Genomic DNA, 21,105 nt, shown 5'->3' with positions numbered 1-21,105 from the left:
TTTTTAAAAATTAAATCAAACTTCATCTGTTAGTAGTTTAGAGTGTTACTCCTGTCTTCCATGAAATATTTATTATTAATTAAAACTAGATTTAGAACCTTTAAAACTGGTATACAGCAATTAGGATTCTTTGCAAATATTTTAATGATTATTCTTCAATTTTTAATTTTAAAAAAAAGTCTAAAATATATTTAACAACTACCAGCATTAGAAAATTAAATATTATTCAAATATCGAGTTTTTGCGTTAAGGAAATGCCTTTGATAATTCTTTCAAATTCTTTTAATTTTATGCCGATAAAGAAATAAGAAAGGTCAGTGATTATGGGTTAATCGATATTTATAATAAAACACATAAAACATATCCTTTATGTAATAATTAATTACAAGGACAAAGCTTATTAAATTGCTAAATAATATTTACTCGATAAAACGTTTTTTTTTCTCAAATATATAATTAATAAACTAAAAAAAGAATATTGACACCAAAATAATTATTTCCCTAGAAGTTTAATAAAATAATCTAAAACATTAATCATCGAGGAATTTTCAACACAAAATACCTCTTCACGTCGCCTTTGCCTTAAATCAAATATTAATTTCTAAAAGTAGAAAACATAGCACATGCATTCATTTTTATCTAATTCGTAATCTAATTCCCCAAAACAAAATTCACAACAAAAATGTATTAAACATAAACAATTCCTCCCAGGAAGATATAATTTATGGTTGAGCATTTTTGGAAGGGGGAGAAAAACGAAATAAAACAAAATTTGCCTACAATCATACATTTTGATATATTAACTTGTAGATAATGAGTTAATTTGAGTCTTTTTTTTAATTAATATTTCTCTTTCAAATTGAAATAAAATGGTATGTCCGTGGTAATGTCTCATTTTAAATTCACACCTCAACAAATAATATATTATTTAGGCGTTCTAATATTTAAACAACAACATGGTGTTTGAAAATGTAACATGCAGATAAATCATGAGGTGTGAAAAGAGTTAAATTTACTTTTATGAAACGCACTAGTTATTTGGGAGTCATTTTGATTTAATATACAAAATTCATCAGTTTTTTTCGGGGTCATTGTTCCTCAAAAGATGTTTTAGTTTAACGAGAAGAAAATAACGAAGGGAGCTCTCTATGCTAAAAAAAAAATGTGTGAGAAAAAAATCATTGGTAAGCTCCATTTTTACTTCTTCCTATATAAGAATGTTTCTCAAATGAATCAAGTATTCGAACATTTTAGAATAAAATTAAGCGAATTCTTTGAGAATTATGTAGGTACATAGTTTTAGTAACTAACGAGACAGTAGCTGTCATAAACCGTACAGTCGTTAGGGTTTGATTTCGTGTAACAGAAACCAAGTTAATCCTCTTCATTACAAGAGATTAAGTTTCAGAATAAAATCTCAGAAAATCGTAGAGTATATGACCAATTATATTAGCATTTTCCTACTATTTTTCTCAATTACAATATGTCTCAAATTTTCATTGAGAGTGTCACGAAGTGGAAATTCATCTTGTTTGATGAGTGCAAGAGGTTGAATGGCTAACAAGCGAAAAAAAAATGCAATTTGTCAAAATTTATGGAAGGTGGTCTATACTTCGTGGATAGAGGTATAGACTGGTAAGGGATTTTCTTTTCCAAGAGAAAGTTTGAGGTAGCTTTAGGGGTGGTTGTGGGTGATATGAAAGAAAGATTGTTGACCTTACGCCATCCTTCACTTCGATTCCCCATCATCCAGTATTTTTCTCCATTACACAGACAGATTCTCTTTTGCCTTATGTTCTTTTCACTCCCTCCTTGCATTCTTTTTTTTTTCCTCTTCTTATGCTTTTATATTACATAAAATCCGTCTGATTGAATCACTTGGAAGAGTCTCTCCCGCATTATTTCGTCTTGGTTACATAAACACACACACAAAACGTCTCGGGCGGTGTCTCTTATTCTTTTCGCTAAATTATCACGTCACTTTATAATGTCGAGACAGTCAGGGGGTATACGCTACACGTTCCTCCTTCTTTGCCTGCCTTTTGCTATCCATCCTCTCGCGCCGCAACTTTTCATGCTCAGCCGAGTGGTAGAGTCAACACGGAAACGATCACGGAGGGATGATTGTTGATGGTATTCACATTGAATCTACATATGCGGTCTCGCCTACCATCCCTATACAAATCAACAATTGAAGATCACATAGAAACGCATATTCACCATATATCTTCATCTCCACACTTCCAGCTCAGCGTTCAATGAACTCCTTTTTGGCTGGCTATATGGAAACGCTGGAGGGATATTAACGTACATGTATATATGAACAGAAGGGATGCGCCACCTGGGTTAGAACCAGGAGCCAACCAAGAGACGAACCACATTCGAGACAGAAGAAAACATATAATATATAGCAGAAAAAAGGCGACACGATTGACACCTGCTAAACTTCTCCTTGTGAAGCAGCTCCAAAAGGAACTCGTGTGTATAACTGCCTGGCAAATGCCTGCCCCAAAACTCCCTAACGCATTTGGGAAGAACCACTAAAGACGGAAAAAAAGAACGTCGAAAGTCCAGCGAACATGGTTTAAAACAGAGGCTATAAAAAATATAATATTTTCTGTGCGTAGAAATTCAATTAGAGATGATAAATTTGCTGATATATACCCCCCTCAAAAAAATGCATAAACGAAGCCCTAATTTAGCACTACATATATGTATATCCTACACATTTTGGGCTCCGGTTTCTCCATTAAAATAAATCGCCCGCAATCCTGAACCACACTAAATTTCCATCTTGGAATTGCCCGCACAGACCACGCGCGCACATGCTAAGAGTTTTTAATGTCTGCAAATTATCGTGCAAAAAAAAAAAGAAAACGAGAGCATCATCTTCACCCTCAGGTCCCTTGTAATGCGACATGTAATTGCTTTTATATGGAAAAAAGGGGATAATCACCCAATGCATATAATAACAATATTATTCGACTGATTATAATGATGATTGACCCCAAAAGACCTCTTTGACAGTACAAATTGTGATCGTGTTTGATGGAATTTTTAACATCTCGCAAGTCAAGGTGCGTCACACACTTAACCACCTTCTTTACCATCAATATAATGTGGCATATTGCGAGCTAATCTCGTGCATCATTCGACCAAGGTAGAGTTTTGTGTAAAAATTTGGATTATTTTAAACGATTTAAGGCTCCAACAGATGGACGAGAAATTCCTCGTGCGGTGCGGTGCGGCGAGGTTTTCGGCCAATCAGAAGCGAGAGATGGCTCACACACTCTCACCGCACCGTGCGAGAACGTTTTTCGGCCAATCCGAAGCAACGATGGGCCACGAAAACCTCGCCGCGCCGCACCGCACGAGGAATTTCTCGTCCATCTGTTGGAGCCTTTAGAAGAATTTATAAGTGAAATTTACTGATAACCACTAAGTCTGGCCTAGTCTGGTTTTTAACTAAATTTTAGTTTTTTAAGCGAGGCTTAGATTTTTAACGATTAGGCTCTTAAAGTTTTAAAGTTTAGGATATGCCGAATTATCGAATTACGGCTGAATGCATTTTTTTGCCAGACCGTATCATTAAAAACTAATACATGTTTTAAGAAACAATTGTTTCATTAAAAGGCCTAGTTTAAAAAACTTAAGCTTAGCTCGAAAAAATAGGTCCTGGATCAAGAAAATTCAGGCTAGACCTAAAATCTTAGGCCTAGCCAAAATTCCTGAAAAGCCTGATTTAAGAAAACTAAGCCTAACTAAAACAACTCAAGCCTGGCCTTAGAAAACATAAGATTGTCTAGGCCGGATTTAGTAGTGAATTTCACTCCTTTTGGGAACAATCCCAGTGCTGAATTGTTAGTAACTTTATTTTTTAATAGTTTAAAAAATCCTTCAATTTCAGGTACAAAAAACACGATAAATAAGCAAGTTTGAAAGTCTTTTTATTACAAGTATTACAACTAAAATTCCTCCCTGGAATATTTGAGCATACAGCGAATTCCAAATACCCATCCTCACACCTTTACCAACTTGCTCAATCTCGTGCTGCCGAGGTATTAATCTACTTGCCAGATTTTACCAGAAGGATACAAATGTTTTATACGAAATTTACTACCCTTATTACTTATTCTAATTACATCCAACTGAAATCAATTTGCCTTCCTTTTATGTACCAAGGGCGATATATATTGAATAACTGGGTATCCGCATAATTTATTTTGAGTTGAAATTCACCTTTTCTCCCTCTCTCTTCCTCGCATTTGGGCAAAATATGCGTTGTAATGGTATTTTAGTTGGAAGTGACCACAGGTAAATGGCCCTGTTTTCAGATAATGAGAACTAATTGCACGAAATACGCCAGTTTGTAAAGCTTAATGCCACAGCAATTAAAAGTATAATTTCATTCCAATGCCCAATGGAATGATGAATGATTTAAGAACAATGGCATTCGTATTTTCAGGCACTATTTGCACCCATTTCATTTTAGTCAATGGCCATAGATTAATTTTGTTGGGATTATACTGATGACTTGTTTGCCATTTCCGGCAGATGAAACAGGAAGAGTACAGTCCAATTGGCATTCTTCTATGGTGAACAACTTAAAATTCCAGCGAGAAAAGTGGCTGGAAAAATGTGGTAGAGAAAACTATGTGTTGCGACATGAGGTGAATGACCTTTTGGGGGTGTTTTCACCCAAAAAAAAACCTCCCGTTTTGGTTGGGAAAAATTTTGGAGCATCACCATTCCTCGAGTTGGGCTAGGGATTGTGGCAATATTCCTTTCTCGCACTCATGCCTTGCATAACCCACCCATTTGGATTCCCCAATACATTGCCCTCTGCTGTATGAAGTACATAAGCCGGGAGACAACCTCATCCCACCCCCCAGCAAAGTGTAGCGAATCCCCCCAAAATGTACGCCATGTACGATGCGGAGGTGGATAGAGAGAAAGAGAAAATGCGAGACGACAGAGATCACCCTCTGCAGCAGCCAATACGCGAGCGCACCCCTTCGTCGGGTGCGCCACATACCACCCCATCCCCATTCAGCTCTAACCGCGACTAGACTGCTTCTGCAGCAGAGACCGACTGCGAGAGAGTCACTAGGACGGGAAAGTTCAACGACCAGCATCCGCAGGAGCAAGCAACTCCACAAATTCTCACCACGCCAGACAACACACAAAACACACACACTTTGGGCTTTTGGCGAGGATGGCGACGTAAAAGGAAGGCAATTTTGCAGTGAGCACGTCTATATCCCCAGTTGCTCACACACATAGCAATTCCATACGAATATACTTCACTATCAAACTCCCCCAATGTACCCTCATTCCTGAATTCTCAGTTACACTCCAGAACCTCCCTGTAAATGCACTGAGAGAAAAGAGGGATGTGTCTCAAAGGAAAAACCGGAAGGAAAATTGAGGAAGTTTGTTTGCAGGTAAATTCTGGCATTTTTAGTGATGCTCTGATGGTACAAGCCTTATTAAATTCTTTTTTTTTACATTGAATAAATTATGCTTTTCATTAACGGTGAACAAGTAGGGGAGACCGGGGTGAAAAAAGTATCTGCAAGATTCCCCAAGGGCGAGAAAATTTCCTCGATAGTTCATTCTCATAGGAAATTTCCTGGTCTACAATTTTATCTCAGACCGCTTTTCCCTATCTCCACGGAAAATATGAGTTTTCGAGCTTTTCCTGAATCCCTCCGCTCTGACTTTTTTTTTAAACTCGGCGAGTAAATATAGTCACCAGTGGGGTAAAAAAAGTCGGTAGAATTTTCCGACATTTCCATGAATTTTTCACCTGATATGTCAAAAATTTCGAAGTTCTATATAATTTAAATTGTTGACTATATTTACCCCAATAGGCATGTTTTGATTCAAATAATTGTACAAAAAAATCATTAAAAGTAACTGAAAAATACGCATTGGCAACGTTTCCTATTAACCCACCTGGTGAGAAAAATTGTTAGATTGGAAAATCACTAAGAAAAAAATTTACGGAGAACAATTTTCCTCAATAATCAGTAAATGGTAGGGGAGACCGGGGTAAAAAAAGTCATTTTGCATAAATCCTTATCTGCAGGATTCCCCAAAGGCAAGAGAATTTCCTCGATAAGTCATTTTCATAGGAAATTTCTTGGTCTATAACTTTGTCTCAGACCACTTTTCTCTATCTCCACGGGAAATATGAGTTTTCGAGCTTTTCCTGACCCTTCCGCTTCTGACTTTTCTTAAACGCGGCGGGTAAATATAGTCACCAGTTGGCTAAATAAAGTCGGTCAAATTTTCCGACATTTCCAAAGATTTTCCACCTGAGAGATTGATAGTAGTTGATAGCTGGATTCCCAATAGTGCCACCAGACAGAGAGCTCCTCCTTGAGATTACGTGTAGTACGCTTGTAGCATGTTCCGTGTTGTTTTTCTTCCTTTTTTCTTATTTATAACGTAGGTGTTTAAACCATTGCTAATAACCTGAAGAAGGCCCAAAACGTTGGCCGAAACGTTGTTATGTGATAAATAAATAACACCTGAAAACTGAAGACTGCGTCCGAATTTCCTTACATACAACATATCCAGTCGTTAATCTGTATCATCGTTGATAGCTAAACTTCTCACCTTTTAATCCGCGACAAGGAATTTCACTTTTCTATCCACTAAAACAGAGAATTTTGTGATTTTCTCCACGCCATTTTGCAACAAATGGATAGAAAATATGTCAAAAATTTCGAACTCCCATATGATTTACATGGGTTGACACGATCTACCCCAAGGGGTATGTTTTGATTCAAATAATTGTACAGAAAAATCATTAAAAGTTAGTGAAAAATACACCTTGGCAACGTTTTCTGCACTAATCCAGCTAGTGAGAAAAATTATCAGATTGGAAAATTGCTGAAGGAAAAGTTCGGAAAACACGTTTTTCCCAATACGCAAAAGTTTGGGAAATGGGCCAAAAATCTATTTTCATTTTTAACTCCTATAGTACTGATCGGATAACCTCCAAATTACTGTCAAAAATTGTAGGTGTATAGGACTTTCCACCCTAATTTTTTCCGATTTTTCCGATTAATAACTTCGGAGAAATTCCAAAATGACTTTTTTTACCCCGGTCTCCCCTAAAAATGTTAGGTTTGAAATCCGGATAAATATTGGAAAAACCAATGTTTTACTAACGAATTAATTGGGATACTTTAGTATTTTACCCTTTCATCTTTTTGGAAAAAATATTCCTTTCAGTGTTTCAAAATGAAAGATTTGTAGTTTCATTGTGGAGAGTAATTGTAGTAAACCCCTGCAATTTTCCCAATGAAAACCAATGTTGTAGTAGGTAGGGGAACCATATCAAGCCCACCTTTCGTGTCCACGCGCCCTCAATCATTGCATCCCACCCCCACTGGGGAGTCCCTTCGCGATGTCCCTGTGCTGTGCATCACATAATCAATTGAATTGCAATCGAAAAAGATGGATACAATAGCATGGACGTGGGGAGGATGGTACACACAGAATGTTCATCATGAAAACAATGAGATTATGATTGAGTGCGATATTCCCCACGTGCGAATTGGTGCGAAGGGGGTTGAATATACTCTGTGTGTGAGTCGTGTGTGCTTGCTCTATGAGGGCAATGCTCTTTTCACCCACTATATATGCACTGTATATTCACACCTGGATTTCGGTAAAGCTCCTCACAATTTAGTCCAACTCACCGATTACACAGAGATTAACTCACTTTCCTCGGCACTTAATTATCGCATTGGAATTCTAGCTTAACATACAATGCCCTTATTTCCACTCTTCGGCACACCACTTGCCACTAGAAGCCCCCGGGGGCGGGTGTTTCACCATAAGTCCACATGCATATTCATGTATAACGCGCCATAGAAATGTATGGGGGAGGAGGGGCTGACGAGGGGGTGGGGGCATTCGAGAGAAATCTCCTTTTGTTCTGTGCGCCCCAGACAAAAATTTAAGCTCCAGACAGGGAGATAATTTGCCATTCTCGTGATATCATTTCTGATGAGCACACAGTACGACTTGTGTTTTTTTTTCTCTACACTCTCGTGCTCTCCCACACCCCCACTTTTTGCCATGAATAATTCAATTTCGTATATACCCAATGTGAGGTTTACTTTTGTTCACTTCCCCCGCAGGAGCAATCTTTTTGGGCTTTTCTCTTTGGAAATGTGATTAAAATCTTGGGGAGTGTACCAAGTGCACCTTATGCAGGAGGGTTCCCCTGTTTTTTTTTATTAAACATTCTCTTTATGCACATAGCCATTGAAGTGACATGTACTGCAGTTCAGGTGTAATTTAAATCTTGAGAGCATTTTGTGGATCTCAAGTTAAGTAAATAAAAAAAAACGACAACTCTCCCAAAAAGACAAACAGCTGAAAGGGGATTTAAATTTTCATATGTATTGTACGTAGAAGATGGTCATCGAGACGCGTCTTTAACAGCCATTTTAGCCCTTGAGGTCTATTCAGAATTTTTTTCAAACAAAATATTCACCTCTTCTTTATAAGAGCAAATAATACAAAAACTGTTTGAATTAGGGGAAGATTGCCTAAATATGACCCATCTTTCATTTGTTTTTAATTTGTTCTTAAGTAGCTTGAATAGTACCCAACTTGGAAGCAGTTTTCTCGAATTGCTTAATGGAAAATTAGTATTTTCCGTTAACAAAAACATTTTTCAACTCTTTTTTTTAAACCTCTTTCGATTTTTGATTTTATATATTCGGTTTTACGGGTTTTACTTAACCGATTTTGATAAACTTTAGATGTTATTAAAATTAAAGAAATTAAATTGAGAAACTATCAGAAAGGGAAAAGATTTATAGCTATATCACAGTGAAAAGAACATGAAAATTAGGATTTCTAAGTTAAGGTGGTTTATCTAGACGAAATTATTCGGATCTTCGGAAATATTCGGATGATTTGCCAAAAAAATATATGTATAACTCTAAGCTTTAAAATATCAAATTCAAGCATAAAAAGACTTAAACCAAACCGAAAGATAGTAAATTCAACCCAAAAACAACTAAATTCAAGCCAATAAATATTTGGTTATCAGTACCAAAACAACACAGACTGAAAAACAAAATTTAAAAAAAAACATTAAAACCTCAAAAAGGACTAAATTCAAACCGAAAAAGTAGTAAAATTGTACCCAAAAAAAAGACTTACCTTTAAACCAAAAAGTCCTAAATACGATTTTGGGTCTTTTTCGGTTTTGAGTTGTTCGGTTTTTAGCAAAAGACGTTCATTTTGAAGTTATATTTTCAGATCTTCGGAAATTAGCGGATAATTCCCTTGGTTAGGGCAAAGAAAGTTTCTGGTCAAGTGAAATCGACGTAATTTAACTTACAAAACAATTTTTAGCTGTTTCTGAATTTTTTGCTGAAATTCTTCTTTGTGAAGAGAACTATTTGATTTGACAGCTTTGAAACATAATTGTAGGAAAAATGTTTCGAGTTTTGACCGATTCGTTACATTTTTTCACATTTTGTATATTTTATAAAAAAGATTAAATGTTTTTTTTTTGTAATAAAAAAAAATAGGTTAATTCATTACAAAAGGTTCAATTTTGACTATCTTTCCCTAAAAAGCGTTTATTTGTTAAAAATTACTTTAGTTCTTACTTTGAGATTAAAGATTATTAATTACTTTATTTATTTTAGTGGGTCGCATTCAGATCATACTCCCCTATTTTTGGACAAAGTATACGTTTAATCGTTATTCCGTTAAAAATCACGAAATATTCAAGATTTTCGAATTTTCTTTATCATTAATAAATATTCTGTTGTTAGCGGTTTTAGTGTTTTTGTGTTCTTAATTTTTCTATCTGTTTGCCCCTTTTTAAATATCTCAACATCTGACATCAAAAATTCTTCATTTTAAATTAAATTATCTCCCAAATCAAATAATAAAAAAAAGAAAAATAATATTCTTACCTTACTAAAATATCCAACGGTGTGACATCCTTCAGAGTCAGCAAGAGTCATGACGTAGAAAAGGAAAGGTTCAACATCGTAGTAGAGAGTTTTGTAATCCAAGAAAAATTTTGCCAGGAGACACAGATTCTGTGCATAGATTTTATTCTTCCGCCCATCCACTTGCCACACACCCTGCAAAGATTTTTTTAATCTTTCAGAACGCGAAGAAGAAGAAATAAAGAAAATCCACTCACCAGCTTCCCTTTGCGGTAGATTTCATCGCCAGGTGGATGCCTCCAGACGCATTTAGCGGCGTGTCTCTTCATGCCAACTTCGGATTTTTGGTAGCGCAAACAAAATTCGCAGAGATAGAGTTTGGGCAGTCTTGCAGCATCTTCGGGATACTTTGATTGGTACCACACGTCCATCTTGTACTTGCCCATGGATATGTACTTGGTACCTTTGCTGGCTGGCAGGGCTTTCAGTTCATTCTCAATATTTTCAGCTGCAAGCGCTTGAGCATCGCGGAAGAGCTGGAGATCGTAATCTGAGACGATTCCTGGATAAAGAGAAAGATTTCTTAAGACTGAAAAATTGCTTCAGGTTTTGTATGAAAATTCCAAAAATTTTGTTAAAATTTCAGAGACAGATATTTTGAACATCTCTGTACGTAAATTATGAACAATTTCTTGCAATAAAATTTATATTTTAGCTGTGTTTCTTTCAGACACAGCTTTTGTGTACCGAGCAAAATCGAAAGTCGTCAGATCGGGCTCAAACTTGGGATGAGCACGAATTAGGGTCCCCACATTCCAAAAAACGTATGCGCCAAAAATCGGTCCGTCCGTCCGGCCGTCCGGCCTTCCGGTCGGCCGGAACCTTTCGCTAAATTACAAGAGAACGGTAATAGATAGAGATTTGCGGTCAACGGCAAAGTTCATATATCGGGTGGAAGACATACGATTATGAAGTCAAATCCACCCCCCCACCCCTTCGTCCGCCATTTTGAATAACCTCAAAATTTTGTTTTCGCTATATCTCAGCCCCTGTAATAGGTAGAGGTCTGAAATTTTTATATGTTGTAGGGGCCATCAATACCTTTCCAACGATACCTCATTTTTGAAAATCGGTCAAGCCTTTTAGCCAATATGGCCGTCACAAATTTTCATCGAAAATCGGCCATAACTCGAGAACGGCTTGACCGATTTTGATCAACCCGGGCTCAAATGAAAGCTCTCAACAAACCCTACAACTCTCTAAAACATCCGAAGTTTCAAAAGTGACCGCTAGGGGGCCAAAAATCAAAAACAAAATTTTCGATTAGTTTTCGATGAATATCTCGAAAACGGCGACATAAATTTTTTTTTATTTTTTGATATGTTATAGCTGACCATATTATCTAGCTCCATGCCAAAAATGAAGAAAATCTATGGATCCGTTCTCGAGATATAGTCTTCCAAAGTTGGCATGTCATATCTCGGGTTCTACAAGTCCGATCTTGATCAACTCAAGCGCAAATGAAAGGTTTCGAGAAACCCCACAAATGTCTAGAACATTGCAACTTCGAAAAATGTCCGCAAGAGGCGCTAAAGTCAAAAACAAAGTTTTCGAAAATTTCGAACTCGAATTTTTCGAAAATGGCGACATAATTTTTTTTTTCATTTTTCGATATGTTATAGCTGACTTCAAGACCTTTCAAACAAAAAAAAATTTATGAAAATCTATGGATCCGTTCTCGAGATATGGCCTTCCAAACATTTCTTAGGGTATGACTTTTCAACTTTTCCCGACTTTGCGCGTATTTAAATTAATTCGCGTTCTAGTTTGCTCTCACAAAATTGGTACACTGAAAGAAACACAGCTCCCGTAAGCTTGGTCAGCTTACCAGTACATTTTTAAACAATAATTTACCAAAAGAACTCTTCTGCTTTCAAAGATCAAAGTAAAGATAATTTTATAAAGAAAATCGAAATGAAAATCAAACCTGTGAGATTCGGTTCCTTCTTCTTGTCCCCAAGAGGTGGATGAGAATTTCCCATGGGTACACTCTTATGCTTAGCCCTGCTCTCCCGGATCTTCTGCAGGTAAGCCTTTTGCTCAGCTGTTGGGACTTTCTTGGTGGGATCATACGCTGCCATTGCCTTCCGGCGCTCCTCATCGCGCTTCCTCCTCTCCACGAAGGCAAGTTTAGCTTCCGCAGGGGTCATATTGTGATACAGTGGACATGCCTCAATTGTAAAATGCTTCTCATACTGTCCCCCGAGGTGTCCGGAAGAGTCACATCCCTCAAAGGGACACTTCCGTTCAATTTGTGCCGGTGGAGTTGTGTTGCTGTTCACTTTGGCCGTATCCTGACGCTTTGTGGTGTTCTTTGCTTTTCCCTTGCTCGACACAACAGGAGCCTTCTTCACGGGGCTCTTCGATGACTGCCTCTTTGTCTCATCCACCTCAGAATCTGTGTCTGATGGAGCCTTCCCCGTGAGATGCTTCGATTTCCGCGTACTCGAAGATCTTGTCAGCTTCCTGGCCACTGTGGGCTTACTCGTGGGTTCTGGCTCTGAATCCGTATTCACGTGATTCTTCCCAGGCTCCTCGGGAGGCTTGACACTCCCTGTACCCTTCGGTGCCGTCTTCTTCACAGCCATTTTCTTCGCTGGTGGACTGGAATCCTCACTGCTGGCCGTCTCGCTGTCACTTTCACTCGAATCATCCGTTGTGGTGGTGCTCGTTGCCGATGATTCAGCTGAACTCTTACTCGACATCTTCCGGGTGGTTTTTGCCGGAGTTATTGGAGCTTTGCCAACCTTCTGCGGTGCTGGCTTTGCAACTTGTTTGCTCTTTGCAGGTTGGCGGGAATTCTTTCCCGCCGCAGCATCTTCACTGTCTGATGAATTATCCGGAGAGAAGATACTCTTCTTCTTGACCTTTGACGACTGCCCTGTGTGCTTCTCAGGTGCAGTTTTGGGTGCTTGTGCGGTAGATTTGACACCTCCAACGATGGATTTACTCCCAGTTACAACCTTCGAGAGGGTTCCCATTGACTGCTGATGCTGCTTCAGGACAGACGGAGGTGCTTTCCCACCAGTACTAGGTGGAACAGCTCCGGAAACGCTGCTTGGAACATTTTTAGGGCGATTTGACTGCGGCAGAGGTCTCTTCTTGCTCGCATCTTGCCCTCCGGCTTTCTTTCCCGGAGGCGGAATTTTCGGCGGTGAAGCATCGTCATCACTTGAGTACATAGCATTCTTTGCCACCTTCTGCTGCATCACCTTTGTAGCACTGGCAGACACCAGGCGATCCCTTGAACGATTTGCAGGAGGCTTTTCCTCCGACTTGCTCTGATGCTGTGCCTTAATAACCTCAGAACTTCGTCGACGGGGCGCTACTTTTGTTGCCTGGCTCCCCTTTGTCTCATTCTTTGGGGGCTCTGGCGGCTGTGCTGAGCCGGACTCAGAAGCCCTACTCCGCTGGGAGCTGGATGTGTCGGAATCATCGGAACTTGTTGAACCTGAATCGGAACCACTGGAACTGCCCTCACTTGTTGTGGAGGACTCTGAACTAGATCCAGAGGACTCAGTACTTGTTGTGGACTGCAAAAAATCACAAAAATAGGCAAAAATTGATGAAAATTGGGTTTGTTTACATTTTCATTGGGGCCTCACCTTCTTCCTCGAAGACATTTTCCAAGCAGCAAATCACACCGATTCCAGACTTATGCTTCCATCCTCAACACTGAAATACTTTTGGGCAAAGAGATTTTCCGGGAAAATGCAGAAAAGATGAAATAAACAAACCACCAGAAAATTCTTTTAGTTTTGCAAAAGCCAACACAAATTCGGACATGTTCGGCAAACTTCGGCATGATTCGACGCAGATGATTGCGATGTTTTCCATGTTTTCTATATTTCCCCTACTTTGATCGCTATAGCGATGACCAAGTCACAGCTATTGCATTTGAGATGTTTTTGAATTGTGATGAAAAATTTTTTTTTTGTATTTTTTTCAGGAGCTTGGAATTTAAGATGATTGAATGGATAAATGAAAAGATTTTACGTACCTACGTTTGAAGAGATCTTGTCACGGCATAACCAGAAATCTCCCCTTTTTTTCTGTATGGTTCATAATCTTCGGGCGAGTCGCTTTAACACACTGACGACGGGTAAAATACTTCCCAAAGGTTTTTTACGCGACATGTAACAATTAGTCACTGGCGTCCAGAAATGTTACCCGGTGGGACCATAGTGTGCTTATGTTCTTCGCACGTTATCAGAAAATATTTATTTGAGAAGAATACTCACTTAAGTGAAACACAAATATTCCTTTAATATAAAATAATCGAAAACAAAACAAATAAAAAAAAGAATAATATATTCAAATTAAAATACAATTTAAATTTCAAAAATCTTTCTTTAAGATTTCACTAACTGTTGTATGTTGAACATCAAATTCTAGCTCACAGAACAGTCAGAGGAATAGTTTAAATGGTATGATATTGGTGAAGAGAATTTTTTGGACATATTTGTCATTTTTTTCTGATTTTAACATAACCGTACTTTTATATTTACGTGGGAAAAAAAGTCAGCTTTATGGGATAATTTCAATGAAAATCTCTCAGACGGGTTTCTTTTTTGCTATTATTATTATGTAGTATTTTTTTATCACAAAAATTGAGGTTATGTAAGAGGAAAATTTTCTTTTCGCAAAATATATAACCTAACTCACCTAAAGTTTTATGCAATGAAGATTTTCAGTTACAAAACACTTAAAATTAAATTTCCATTTGAATTTTCAGCTAGAACATTATTTTATAGCTTAAAGGGAAACTTCTGGAAGCTTTTCTTTGCTAATTAATTCCATAATTCTCACTTTTTTCGGGCACCAGAATAAAAATTAGGTTATGTTGAAACGAGAAAATATGCCAGATATGTAAAAAAAAATGCTTCGCCATCCGTTCTGAACCATTTTGAGAATTTTCTAGCACTTACATTATTTTATATCAAAAATAAATGGTAATGATAACGTGAACGCAGGTTGATTTTTTTTGTTCTAAAAATTCTGAAAACTTCATAATACATGTATTTAGCCAAAATCTTCTCTGTGACAGAGCAATTAAAAAAAACTAGAATATTCTAAATATCCTTCTACTTATTTCTTGTTTTCTTTTTAATTTTTGAAATTTTTTTTCCCCTGACATGATATTTTTCATATTTTTTCTTTATAGGATAATAGTATCTAAAAGAATGTTCTATTCGTTCTATTGTCAATGTCAAGATTAATAGAATGGAATATTCTAGATTTCCATTTTCTTGTCACATCAATCTCAAATCATTTCAAATTGATTCCAAATCATGTCAGAAATTTAATAAATAATAAATTTATTAATCATATATGAACACCTTACGAGTCAGCAATCAAAATTGGCTGAAAAAATGTTGGAGAAGTTTTCCTACCGGGTAAATGTCAAACGCAAAAAGAGTGGCAAATTGTTACAGCGTACAGAATTGAGAACTGTCAGTGGACGCCGATGTGCGTCAAGCCGTCCAGGATGTGTTAAGAACATTATTTTTTATTTTAACACTCGGAGGACTTTACTGGTACTTGCTACCAATTTGAACCTAAAAATCGTCACAGAATAAAATCTATTGGACCTATCTCGATGGATTTAGCATCTATGTGTAGGGAATTTTAATTACTTTAAGATAGCAGAAAGAAAATCTCGAGAAAAGTCTTTCCTTTGGAAGATAATTGAGGTCAAAGTCAGAATCCAACGCGGAGGATCAAATTGGTAATAACTACCAGTCAAAATCCCATACATTTTAGCCATTGTTTTGAGGTTATGTTTCCCCATATTTCCCAAATAAAGAACTCTTGTTCACTTTTCCTCGGTGAAAATCATTAATGTGGACTAATTTTATTGCCGGAAGTGACTAAAAAGTTACTTTAAGAATCAAAGTTTGTGATGATTTAGTCGCAATAATAAATTATGTAAAATTGTAGCTAAAAAAGTCGTTTGAATTGGCAATTTTGCATCGATTCGACGCAATTTTTTTTCAGTGACGATTTTCGCAATAAAATATTTAGTAATTAGGTGTAGGAATGCTTCAAAGAGATTGAGAATTAGTGAAACTTTCGATCCTTGTTCAATAAACTGATTAATAATTAATTATTGAGCATATTTTATCAGCTGGTAGTTATTACCAATTTGATCCTCCGCGTTGTGCCATATATTGGGTCCTCCAAGTGTTAAATTACAGTGGCATGAAATTTTGCAAAAAAATAAACCATAAAAATTAAAAATGTTTAAAAAAAATCGGTCAAAAAAGTAAAAATTCTTGATATGGGACGCCCTCGAGTGACGACATCGCGGGATCTGGAAGGAGAATAATTATGCCAGTAGCTGATGAAGAAATTGAAATTGAAAGAGGATTGGGTGAACGCCGAGAAGACGCATATAATCTGTGTTACGAGAAATATTTCCGCGAACGATCCACGATCTACAGATCCGTATCTAAGATGCCGAGGCCCAAAAAGTTATTTGCCAGCGCATTGGCAAGGAGTGAACAATCAAAATTGGCACAAGAAGTGCCAAAGGACGTGCAGAAGCCACTCCAGATACTACAGAAGGGTGTACACCCGATTGTGGCCCCAAAGTTCGTCACGCACACAAGCCGCTCCAAATTTTGACAGAAGAACTATCGGTGTCCAACACTGGGCCCGTATTATGTAACTCTCCGAGTGCTAGGAGGCCCATAAGAACTGTAAAGCCACATAGCACTCGGAGAGTTACATAATACGGGCCCTGTTAAGGTGATTGACCAGGGATCCCAACGCTTTCTCCCATGGGGTTATACTCTCGAGCAGATTGACCAATTCCTCGCTGAATTGCCGCGAGAACACGCTCTTATCTACAAATTCCAACTGGAGATGATGTTCTTTGCCATCGCCAGCAAAGTGCATCCGTACCACCCGCCCAATCCATAGTCCGCGGTGAAACTGACAAAATCGCGGCACCTTTAAAGTCGTTGACCAAAGCAACTCTAAAAGCGCAACCAAAATCATGGTTGGAGGCGGCAATATCTGAGTAAGCACAGCCGAAGTCGCTCCCGAAGACAACAAACAAAGCGCCCCCGAAGACCGCGACCAAGACGCCAGCTGAGTAGCCCGCTACAAGAAGCCGCCGTAGTTTTATTCATTTCCATTATTTAAAAGTTGAAGTACAAGTTTTAACTTGTATTTTTAAATTAAAAATGAATTAAAAGTTTTAAATCCGCTGATAAACAAGAATCTTTAAAATAGGATTGAAATGAAAAGCTCAGTATTTAAATGTTCTGAATCTTTTCTTGGGAAGGGAAAAATTAATTCTGTGAGAGAAAACATCTGAGGATTCTTATACCACTGTCGCAGGCACACCATGGTCTTCCACGGCTAAAAATCCCGCCGTAACAATATTTTGCAACTATGACGTTTTTTACTTCCCGCCCGTATATCCAAGTGGGGATATGCTCCCATACGAATCACATAGAATATAAATTGTCTTTGGGTTATCCTCTCGTCTTTCAAGTTCTCTCTGTGATGTTGATCGTTTTGTGTGAGAAATAAAAATACCCATGTTTTTAGATAAATATTTAGTCATTAGCAAGTAAATTGCGACTCCAGTGCAACGTTAGGTGCTGCGTAAACCTCTCACTATGGAGGTGTCGTTTTTCTTTGCGGCTCTGTTACTTTGTGGGACGTTTTTTGTTGAGGTCAGTTCCCAAATTTCCATCTGGCAGGAAGTGAAAGTTTTTGAACTCGTTCTCTTGGGGATTTTCCGCTGATTTACTGGGGATTTCTTTCTTTTTGTAGACTACTTCCCGAGAGCCGAAGCAATTGGAAGATCATGATTTACATCGGATACTGAAGAGTAGCGATACGGAGCATTTTAGCCGTATCCTGGGAGAGATTTGCATTCCAAGGGTTGTGGGAACTTCCGGGCACGAGAAGGTGCGGAATTTTATTATTGAGGAGCTTCAGGCATTGGGATGGAATGTGATGTTGGATTCATTTGAGGACCAGACACCCAATATGGGTGTCCTGACATTCCACAATATCATTGCGACGCCGCACAATGCGTCCAAATATCTAGTCCTTGCTGCCCACTATGACAGCAAATATTTCAAGGATATCGAGTTCCTGGGTGCCACGGACTCAGCTGTGCCATGTGCAATGATTCTCAATTTAGCGCATACGCTACAGAGGGAACTGAAGGAGGTCCCAAGCTCCGGATTGGGGCTCATGGTGGTCTTCTTCGATGGGGAGGAGGCTTTTGAGAATTGGTCAGACACCGACTCAATCTACGGTGCTCGACATCTCGCCAAGCGATGGGAAGCTGAGGGATTCCTCAAGCGTATTGAATATTTGGTGCTGCTGGATCTTCTTGGGGCTCCTGATCCTAATTTCTACAGCTACTTCACAACCACTGAACAGACTTACAACCACCTGATGCTCGGTGAGCGACGCCTTTTGCGCACCGGAATGCTCGACAACTACAGCTACAGCTCCGTGGCTGATCGGAAACCCACAACTTACTTCCAGCCCTACACCTGGGCAGCTGGCATTGAGGACGATCACATTCCCTTCCTCCGTCGTGGTGTCCCCATTATCCATATCATCCCAAGCCCCTTCCCACACTTCTGGCACAAAGCCACTGACGATCTCAACGCCGTTGATCTCGTGGCAACGGAGAACCTCACCAGGATCCTTCGACTCTTCCTTGTGGAGCAACTCCATCTGAAATTGATGTAAATTCCTCCTCTCTAGAGCATTTTGAGGGAGTAATTAAAGACAGGGTCGGTTAATTTGTTGACTGTGAGTATTGACTTTTAATGCTTTTAATTCTCCACTCCTAGCCTTGTTATAGAGATAGAAAAAAAATGATTTGCGCATTTTGATTTCATGCTGTGAGTTCACGTTTAACGTGTATTCAGGTGGTTCAGGCAGTGTGTTGTTAAGGTGCGAAAGCGATCGTCTTCACTTCATTGTCTTTCTATTAAGTGTTAGTTTGAATGTGGTTGGTATTCAACAGTTCCTTCCTGATGAATATTTGCGCAACGTCTAATCATTTTTTTCTCCATTTAATTGAAGAAAATAGAATGAAAAAAATTAGAATTTTTTATTCTTATTTATAATTAATTAATATTCTACAATCCGGATAAGAAGATAAGAATGATTTCTTGTGGATTTTTCAACTGAATTTCTTGAATTAATAAATCGTTTTTTTTTTATTTAACCCTTTAAGGTCCATTGGGTCATACGCTGACCCGAAGACACAATTTTGAAAATATTTCATTTTGTACAGTTAATTTTTAAATATTGAGTCCAAATTAGTACAAGACTATGTCTTTACAATCCCTTATCATTTTATGATCACAAAAGGACAACCCCAAGGACTCACAGGATCAAGAAGGACGAAAAACCGTAAATATTTGAGTTGGTTTTTTTTTGCCAAAAATGTCTTATTTGAGCTCAAAGGAACCCATAAAAATTATTTTTAGTTCAATCAATTAGCTAGATTAGTCGCGGACCTTAAAGGGTTAAAAACAACTATAAACATGAGGTCAAATGGTTAGAGATAGTGCTTTGATAAGGCCAACCCTCATTGTTATTTCCCAAAAAAGCAAGAATTTTCTCAGTGTCTTGTTACGCATTAAAAAAATTATTTTTTTCATTAAAAAATTCTTTTTGTATTATTTTCTAATCACAACTTCTCAGCATAATTCGGAAATTTCCACGTAATTTTTACCTTTACCTGTACAAAACGGAAGCAAAAACAAAAATAACTGCACTGAGGCTATATAATTTATGCGTGGAATTTTCAAGGAAAATTTAAAAATCGGTCGTGTTGAATGATTTGTCTGATAGCATAATTTTTTTAACGGGCACTGTGAGTGATAATTTGAAGCAATTTCCTTCATTTTAGTTTTTTTCCACCGAAATTATGACAAAATTATCACAATTTTGATAACAATTCAACTACAATTTGGTGTTTTCGTCACTCGATTGAGAATTTCTTATCAAACTTCTTGTTGTGCTGGAAGGTGCTACAAGTTGGCGTTATCGGAAATAAATTTAGGAAATTGTTGATTAAACCAAGAAAACAGCTAAAATAAAGACTAATTTCCTTTATTTATTTACCTGAATTTTATTTAAAATTTGCATGAAACGGCGTTTCTGGTAGGAATGCAATAAAATAGAAAATTTACAATGAAACAACAATTTTCCTCGTTTATTCATAAATCTACTCAATTATGAATTTAATTTATGTGGAAAGATAATATTAATATATCTGTGATTGTCTGCAAGTAAGAAAATCATGCTCTTGGGGGAAAATGCTCTGTAATTGAATTTTCCATGAGAAATTTGAATTTCGCGCGTACTCGCGTTGCAGAAGAACACATTGGTGAAATTAAGTGGTGAATATGAGTAATGTGGGGAAAATCAAAGCATTTTGACCGCCAAAATCAGAACTGTCAAATATTTAGAAGTATACAAAAGCCAAAAAGCTACCATTTGAATCCGAGTTTGTTCAAATCGGTCAACCACAGGCTGAGATATACTCAAAGGTGTATTTTTTCACCATGGTTCACTAGAATGGCTGCTATGACCGAACAGCTTGACTGATTTTTGAAAATTTACCAGATTTGGAAAGGGAATTAAATTACGTTTTTAACGACAATATATTGATCAAAATCGGTGAACTAGCGACCGAGATGCAAGAGGTCAAAGTGAAAATTTGTGAAATTGTGAAAAAAACTTTTGCCTTTTTTTTACCAAAATGGCTGTCAAGAAATAACGGGTTGACCAATTTTTAAAAGTTTACCAGTTTTGGAAAGATGAGAAATTTACCTTTCCAAAACTGGTTGATTTATGAAAATCGGTTAACCACATCCGGAGATACAGGCACTTGAAATTTGCCTTCAAAAATACCCCATTTTTGCTTGCCCGGAAACTTTTGACGAGTAGTGTATACTTACCTTCTTCATTAAGAAGAGACTCAATCCCACTAGGACAGGGGGTAGACAAAGACTCTATTTCCATAGGAATTTACTGCTCACTCGCTGAGACACCCAGGAAAATGCTTCAATCTGAAAAAATCCACCACCACTGGATAGATAATTTAATA

At 37.7% G+C, this 21,105-nt stretch overlaps 2 protein-coding genes across 2 annotated transcripts in view; one reads left to right on the top strand and one right to left on the bottom strand.

Annotated features, from left to right (window-relative positions):
• Positions 1-13,785, bottom strand: part of LOC129790157 (histone acetyltransferase KAT7) — a 63,427-nt gene extending 49,642 nt beyond the window's left edge. The window contains exons 1-4 of the mRNA XM_055827510.1: positions 13,607-13,785; positions 11,929-13,534; positions 10,199-10,503; positions 9,963-10,136 (exon numbers count right to left, since the gene is read on the bottom strand). Coding sequence (XP_055683485.1) covers positions 9,963-10,136; positions 10,199-10,503; positions 11,929-13,534; positions 13,607-13,624 — 2,103 coding nt within the window. The 5' untranslated portion in view covers positions 13,625-13,785. The remainder of the gene's footprint in view (positions 1-9,962; positions 10,137-10,198; positions 10,504-11,928; positions 13,535-13,606) is intronic.
• A 3,691-nt stretch (positions 13,786-17,476) lies between these two features.
• Positions 17,477-18,795, top strand: LOC129790327 (glutaminyl-peptide cyclotransferase). Its single transcript, XM_055827798.1, has 2 exons — positions 17,477-17,689; positions 17,790-18,795. Exons 1-2 carry the CDS (start codon positions 17,633-17,635, stop codon positions 18,726-18,728), a joined length of 996 nt encoding a protein of 331 aa, XP_055683773.1. The 5' UTR covers positions 17,477-17,632; the 3' UTR covers positions 18,729-18,795.
• Positions 18,796-21,105: the final 2,310 nt, after the last annotated feature.

The sequence above is a fragment of the Lutzomyia longipalpis genome, chromosome 2, assembly GCF_024334085.1.
Source record: "Lutzomyia longipalpis isolate SR_M1_2022 chromosome 2, ASM2433408v1".
Lineage (NCBI taxonomy): Eukaryota > Metazoa > Arthropoda > Insecta > Diptera > Psychodidae > Lutzomyia > Lutzomyia longipalpis.
This window is presented reverse-complemented; position numbering and strand designations above follow the sequence as displayed.